Below are 8353 nucleotides of genomic sequence, written 5' to 3' on the forward strand. Positions count from 1 at the left end.
TTGACAGATGACAATACGCCAATTAGCACAAATGGTAAGTTCCGACAGTGCCTGCAAGTGTGCCTACTGGCCGCTAGATGGAAATACCGGTTTCATATGTATGCACCTGGTATTATATTACATAAGGGATCGTCCATAAACTGCGTTACCAATTTCTGGAGGAGGGCACGCCGAAAACTATGTTAACAGGTTGTAAGAGGGCTCCAGTGGAATGAATTTACGTACTTAGATAACGTTTAGTATTGTTCTTGATAATAAATTTTCAGAAAGTTTAAAAAAAAAAACTTCCATAATACAGACTTCACACTCTTTCCCATATTTCGCTCTTTTCCAATTTTAAGAGAATATATGTTTTCTCCTGTTTTCAAAGAAAGTTATGGTTAAAAATACTATTATTTGATTAACAATTAAATTTTTTTAAATACAACTACTTTGTTCAAAACTTATCATTTCTAGTCAAAAATTCAATAAAATAGTTGAAATTTGTACTACTTTCTTCAAAATGTATATTCTCGTTTGGAGATTCATGTCCTTAGTGGAAAATTGAACTATTTCGTTCAAAATTTTTTTCTCTTTTGGTCAAAAATTAACTTTTTTAACTGGAAATTTAACTATTACAATTGTCGGTGAGAATGTACCTTTTTTATTTAAAAATTCAAATATCTGGTTAAAAATTATCCTTTTTAGTTAAGAATTAATGTATTTTGTTTAAAATTCGTATTTTTTAGTAGAAAGTTAATCTTATCAGTTATAAATTCATCCTTTATAGCGTTCAATGGGTTTTTAAAATTTTTAATTGAAATATTTTTTGGTTAAATTATCATCAATCACACTGTTCGTTGAGAATTTCTTTTTTGTTTGAGAATTCAATTACTTTGTTGAAAATTGAACTACTTTGTAAGAAGCATTTTTTTTCTAAAGATGCATGATTTTAGTTTAAAATTTATCTTTAGGGTGGGAAACTTAAACAGTTTTTTTTAACTGAAGATATAATTATTCCATAATTGGTTGAAAATTTATATTTTCTATTTGAAAACTGATCTTTTCTATTAAAAAATTCAATTAATTGGTTATAAACTAAACTATTAATTTAAAAAAATAACAACTTGGTAAAAAATTCCTTTTTTTGTTAAAAAATCATAATGTCGGTTGGAAAATTCAACTGTTTTATGGAAGATTCATACATTTTGTTGAAAATTCGTCTTTCTGAGCAAAAATTAACATTCTTTTTTGAAAATTCATCTTATTGGCCGTGGATTTAACTATTTTCTTAAAAATTCGTGTGGTTTGGTTCAACTTGACTAGTAGAAAATTCTTTTCTTTTTGGTTGAAAATTAGGTTTGTTAACTGAAAATGTAATTATTCCATTTTTAGTTGGAAACTTTTACTTTTAAATTTGACTGTTTAAATTTGACTGTTTGGTTGAAAATTCAATATTTTGGTAGAAAATTAAACTATTCAGTTAAAAATTTAACTATTGATTTGAACAATTAACTATTTGGTAGAAAATTAATAGTTTTGTTAAAAATGCATAGTGTCATAATTTCCCATACAATTTTGTTGTGGAAAATTAATATATTATTTTGTTGAAAATTCATTTTTTTTACGAAAAATTACACAGGCCCACAAAAAGAAAAAAGTATCCTGAGCTGATCACCAGACAGATTTATTCTTGTGTATTTTTCGTCACTGAATCCGAATTCAAAGTCAGATTGGGGGTTTTCCCAGTTACTTTTTAAGAAAAATGCAAAAAACATGGTTTTTCATGTTTTTTTTATGGTTTTTCAAAACTAAAACGCAAAAAATGAAAAATGATCTGAGTACAAATTTGATTACAACGCACTGAAATACATCAAAAACCATAGCTTCATATTTTTCCACGAAATTTTAATCCTTGCAGGGCTTTGGAAACTGTCGCAACGCATGAAAAACCATATCCCCTGAAACCGATAATTCAAAGAGAAGCGTGTGCGTAAAAGGAAATCAATTTAAAACCCCAGATTTTAACAATTTTTATATTATCATCCATAAAACCCGATGTTTTTGCAATTTTCTCGAAAAGTAACTGGGAAACCCTCCAATCTGACTTCGGATTTCAATTCAGCGACGAAAAATAGATAAGAATACACCTGTCTGGTGATCTGCTCAGGATACTTTTTTCTTTTTGTGGGCCTGTGTTATTATTCTTTTTTTAAAAACTATTATGTTTGAAGATTTAGCTACTTTTTTAAAATGTCGTGTTTTTTAGTAGGGTTCTACCAGTTCAAAATCAGTTTTTTGTTGAAAATCAATTTTTTACACTGAAAGTGTAAGTATTCCGTTTTTGGTCAAAAACTTGTATTTTTCAGTTGCAAAATCAGTTTTCTTGATTAAAAATTACATTCTTGCAGAAAATGTATATTTGTAGGTTTAAAATTCAACTTTTTTATTGAATTATCTTGTTTAACCAAAAATTTGGGTTTTGATTGAAAATTGGTCCTTTTGGATTTAAAATTCATACATTAATACGTGAAATTAGAAATATTAAATCTTTCGTCGATAATTCATCGATTTTTGTTTGAGAACTGAATATTATACTTGGTTAAAAATTATGATTGTTTTGTTAAAAATTAATTATTTTTGTTTAAAATTTAACTATTTTTTGTAATTTCTTCTTTGTGGTTGAAAATTCTACTCCAAATTGATAACTTAGTTTATGGATAACACCTAACAGTTACACCATAATTAGATTACAATTTATAACTACAATGTAACATGCATATAACAACCATGTAACAGTTATGTGACAGGTATATAAGAACCCTGTAAATGATATTTAAAAGTCATGCATTAATCATGTCGCTGTTCTCTATCTTAAGGAATTTGCTAAATATTGTTTCAATTCCTTTTAATACAAAATATGAAATCTTTGCTGATTCTTTTACAGGCAGCTGGAATATCGGTGGAATTCTGCAGTCATATAGTCCATTCGTATTTGACATCCAGGTCAGTCACAAAAGTAGAAAAAACCAGTGACGCTCTTTCAAAAATGGGAAGTTCGGTAAGTTTTATGTAACAACATTGCAACATTTTTTATAGTAGGTGGAAGTTAAAGTCGACAAAAAATTCACCTTCATTTTCCGATTTGCAAAAATTTCTCACGGTTATTAAAATTTAAAAATTAAATTAAAAAACTGAAAATTAAGCCACTAAAAATGCAACTCTGTTGAATATTAATCTTACAAAATTGAAGCTTAACCAATTCTTAAATAAGAAATTTTTTATTTAAACGCTTAATAATTTACATATTTAAAATAGAAGCTTGGAAAATTTTTCATTTGAAAATTTTGTAATCAAGCACTATTGAACAGCAAAATTTTAATTTTCAAACTTTTATATATTGAACTTTTTCAACCCACATTAACAAAAATATTCATAAAAAAAAACATGTCCCTTTATCAAATAAAAAAGTTCTTTCCTTGCAAAATTTGTCTCGTTTCGGCTCAATAATTTTTTTGTTTAAATTGACTTCTTCCAATGCAGAAAAATAATTATTGACTAAAATTTCATACCATTCGAGTCACGAAAAATTTTTTAAACAAAAAACGCCCCTCTTCCAAATCAGCAGAAGTTGAAAATCAAAACTTGCTCCTCTCAAACTCAACAAAAATGTGTGATTTTTTTTAAACACCCTTTTCGAATTTAGGAAAAAAAACATTTAAAATAAAAAATTCTTCCCTTAACCACAATAAAAACATTTTTAACAATGGCCTCTTCCAGTTCTGAAAAAAATTTATTAGGAAAAGTTTCTCACTTGCAACTAAACAAGAGTGTTAAGAATAAAAAATTATCCTTTTTGTAATTCATAAGATATTGAAAACCAAAATTTGTCCTTTCCAAATCCACAAAATCCTTAAAAATAACCAATTTTCTTGTGCCAACTCAAACAAAATGTCAAAAATATAAATATTTTCCCTCCTTTGGTGCAATGAAAAAGTAAAAAATAAGAAAGTTTCTCTTTCAAATTGAAAAAAAAAATGAAACACAAAAATTTCTTCCCTTTCTTCTAAAAGTTAAAATTGTGAAATTTAAACGTTTTTATACATAAATCCTTTTAAATTGATTAATTTAAATTTCAACTCGTTTCAAATTTATAATTCTTCAATTATTATTCATACATTAAAATTCAACACTTTCACTAACAAGTAATTTTTTTTTTAATTGAACAATTAAAATTGTAACATTCAAAGTTTCAATTTTGCACTCAGAAATTTTAACGATTCGAGACTTTCTATTCAAAACAATTTAGTTTCGAATTGATTAGTTTTTAACAAATGCTTTATAATTCCTTATTAAAAAAATTCTTCAAATAAAAAACGCTAAATTGAATAGTTTAAAAATGGAATATTTTAGACTGGCATGAAACAGTATTTAAATAGGATTTCAAATTGAATAACAGCATTTAATAATGCATTTTTTAATTGAAAATTATTGTAAAATTAAAAATAGTTCATAAAGTTTCAATTGGACAAAGTTCATATCTGTAAATTGTTTAATTTTCAATAAATTCAGAATCGTATAGTAAAATCAATTAATGTTCAATTTTTACAACTCGGATTGCAGTAGGGTATTTTTTCGCGCTCAAACGGTAAAAAATCAGAATAAATTCAGAAGACTTCAAAGCAAAGTAATTTAAATTTAAAATAATTTCAATGAATTTAAAACAATTCTAGAAATAAAAAAATCCCATCGATTGCCGTAAAATTAAAATTCGATGGAATTCATAAAATTACAAGGCAAATTTAAAAAAAAAATGTAATTGATTGGCAGAAATTTAAAAATATGAAGAAAATTCGTTGAATAAAATTGAGGGAATTGAGAAGAATTTCAGTGAATTCCAATAAATTCAGGGTGAATTTCAAAAAAATTTCAAATCTCTTAAAATCTTTAAAGCCCTACTAATTTCTAACCAAGGAAAAATGACTGATGACTACAAAACAATACAAGTTAAATTAAACAGAATTAACATGAACTAGAAACAATTTTTTAAATAAAAAAATTCCATTCGCTACAATAAAATTCCAGTGAATTTAGAGAATTTTAAGGTAATTGAGAAGAATGAGATGAAGTTAACAACAAAATTCAAACTGAATTTAGAAAGCAATGAAGTGAATTAAAAACAATTAAAGACTATGAAAAACATGCATTCAACTGATTAGAGTTGGATGAATTTAGAAGAATTCAAAAGAATTTAAAAGAATTCAGGATAAATTAATAATAATTTAGGACAAGCTCCAAATTAATTTGCAAAAAATATTTGAAAATTTCTTCAAATCAAAAATCAAAAATGCCTTTAAAAATTGTAAGGTCTTCGAAATCCCTTTATATTATTGAAAAAATTTTAATTCTGAGAATTGTTTAAAATTTCCTAAGACATTTCGAATCCTTTGGTATCTTTCGAAATTTTTCAAAACCTCTTGAAAATGCCAAGGAATTAAAAAAAAACACTTTAAAATATTTGAAATCCTTTGATCATTTTACCAAATGATCTTCAAGATCATTTAAAAAACAAATTTCTAAAATTCATTTAATTACATAGAATTGAGTAAATTTAGAATAATTAAAATAATTTTTTTAAAATTTTAGTGAATTTATAAAGTTCAAAAGAATTTATTAAATTCAAGAGAATTCCAAAGAATTTAGAATAATTTAATAAGAATTCAGGTTGAATACTAAATCTCTTCAAATCTTTACATCCCGACGAAATACCTCACTTCTCGTGAAGAAATTCTTTCAAAATAAGATCCCCTGAAATTCTATTATATTTCCTAAAATCCTAGAAAATGTATTGAAATACATTGAGAGCTTTAAATTCTCTTAAAATCATGGAGATACTTGAAAATTAATGTTCAACCAAACAGAAGAAATTTAAACTAAAACTATGGAATATTCAATTGAAATAACTTAAATCTTGAGTTGAAAACATTGATGTTTACAAAAATTAACTTTCAACAACAAAAAAACAAACTTTAAAAAAATTTGTTACATTTTCAAACAGAGTAATGAATTTTCAACTCAAATTGTAAATATTTAACTGGAATAGTTTCATTTTAAACCGGCAAGATTAATTTTGAACAAGAAGATTGACTTCTACCAAAAAATGTGAATTTTCAACTAATAAAAGCTAATTTTCAGTCAAAAAATGAATGTTCAACCAGACAAATTTTTCCTAAAATTATGGAATATTCAACTTGAATAATAGTTACATTTTTAATGTGAAAAATAAAATAATTTTCAACCAAAAAAGAAACAAATTTTCAACAAAATAGTTAAATTTTCGACAACAAAATTCCTTTTCATGCAAAGAAAGAACAAAATTTCAATAAAATAACTCATCTTTCTACCAAAGAAATGAGTTTTTAATTTAAATCATGAATCCACAAAAAAATTAATTAATATTCTACAAAAAAGTCGATTTTTAACAAAGTATGTGGATTTTCAACGAAATTGATGAACTTTCAATTAAAAAAGACAAATTTGTATCCAAATTGTTGAATTTTGAACAAGAAAAGATGAATTTCCAACTAAACATTTACATTCACATTTTTAGCTGAAAGAATTAATTTGAAACTAAACTGATGAATTTTCAACTAAAATAACGAATCTTCAACTGTAATATTTGAATTTTATTCCAAAAAGATGAATTTTCAACAATAAGGATTAATTTTCTGAAAAATAGGCGAATTTTTCATAAGACATAAATTTTCAAACAGTTAGTTTATATTCATAAATAAATAAATAAAAATTCAATAATAAACTATGATTCAATTAGAGTAAACTGAGATAATCTGAAAAATCTGCGACTGTCGATAAAGTCGAAATCACTTTTTTAAATTGACCAAAATCATTAAAATAATGAAAACTTTAATTTTACTGCGGTCAGAAGTAAATTCTCGGTTTTTTATATGAATTCCAGGTCAAGTCGCCACCCTGAAATCGAATTTTTTTAAACATTTGTAAAATTCCCGGCCAAAAAATAAATTCATTTTCATTTCACGGTCTGAAAAAATTCCAAGTTTCGCAGTCCTTAGGTCACCCTGACATAATTACATAACTTTTAAGTAACAATGACATAACATAAAAATAAATATGAATTTTTTATGTATTATTTATGTAACACGCAGTAACTTTGACTTTTAGGTATTCTCTGGGATAACTCTAACGAAATTTGTCGGAATTGCAGTTTTGGCCTTTTCCAAATCACGAATTTTTCAAATATTTTACTTCAGAATGTACTTAGGAATCGTTTTAATTGGAGCTGCTCATGGACTAATCTTTCTTCCAGCGCTATTGAGTTTCATAGGTATATTTTTATGCCATTTTTCCAAAGTGTAAAATTTATTAAGTTTTTTAAACACAAAATGTTTAAATTTTCAGGTCCTGATAATCGAAATCGTGCTTTATCTGAAAGGTCCTCGACTAGTGGAAATACCCAAATAACAATGCATGAGGGCGCACGGTAGCCGCACGACGTGTGAGCATGATGTGTCGTTCAGAACGTAAGCACTGTGTTCGCACAAGCTGAGGGTCAATAATGTTCACCCAAGGTGAGCACACTGGGAACGCACGACGTGCAGCACAGCGTGCGGCCATTATGTATCCTCAGATCGCAGTTTTTGTGTGAGACTGAAATTTAAAAAATGTATATTTTAATATAAAATAAAAATATAAACATTTTTTTATTTTTAATCAGATTCTCACTATATCATAAAGATTGTAATAGTTTATAAAGTCAGACATTAATAATTCTCATCAATGATTTGTATAGAAGAATTGGAGGCTAGAAACGCTTTTATTATGAAGGTAATATTTCAATTTTTCTCATTTAATTATGGAAATTAATTTGTATAAAATAGTGTCAGGAAACCCATCATATGTTAAGGACATGTGGTACTTCGCTATAAAATATCATAACGGACGTCCCTGGACTCTTTTTTGAGAGATAATACTATATTTTAAGGTTAGGATCGTTTTTCAGCTCTCTGTCATTCCGATAATGTAGGTCTCTGTCGTACCAATGCTGTCGGTAGCACTCAAAAATAATTATGGCACAGAATTGTAACACATATGCCCTTATCCAGTGGTCTAAAGATGACCTAAAGACGTCTTAAAGACATAGACGTTCCCGGGGAATCTTTCGTGCTGACATTAGACGTTTTAATAGCATCCCTAGGATGACCCAAAGACATGTCATAAAAGACGTCTTAGGGATGTCCCAAAGACGTTTCTAGGACATCCTTAATTCTTTTGCTCACTGGGTGAGTTTGAAAAAATAGTTTTTAAACAAAAGGGGCCGATCAAGTATTAAGCAAGC

The 8353-nt window shown here is 26.8% G+C and overlaps 1 protein-coding gene across 1 annotated transcript in view; it reads left to right on the forward strand.

The window, feature by feature from the left end:
• Positions 1 to 7502, forward strand: part of LOC117179549 (NPC intracellular cholesterol transporter 1 homolog 1b-like) — a 41972-nt gene extending 34470 nt beyond the window's left edge. The window contains exons 21-23 of the mRNA XM_033371467.1: positions 2927 to 3040; positions 7180 to 7342; positions 7417 to 7502. Coding sequence (XP_033227358.1) covers positions 2927 to 3040; positions 7180 to 7342; positions 7417 to 7502 — 363 coding nt within the window. The remainder of the gene's footprint in view (positions 1 to 2926; positions 3041 to 7179; positions 7343 to 7416) is intronic.
• The last annotated feature ends 851 nt before the right edge of the window (positions 7503 to 8353 follow it).

This window comes from Belonocnema kinseyi, chromosome 1 (assembly GCF_010883055.1).
Source record: "Belonocnema kinseyi isolate 2016_QV_RU_SX_M_011 chromosome 1, B_treatae_v1, whole genome shotgun sequence".
Taxonomy (NCBI): domain Eukaryota; kingdom Metazoa; phylum Arthropoda; class Insecta; order Hymenoptera; family Cynipidae; genus Belonocnema; species Belonocnema kinseyi.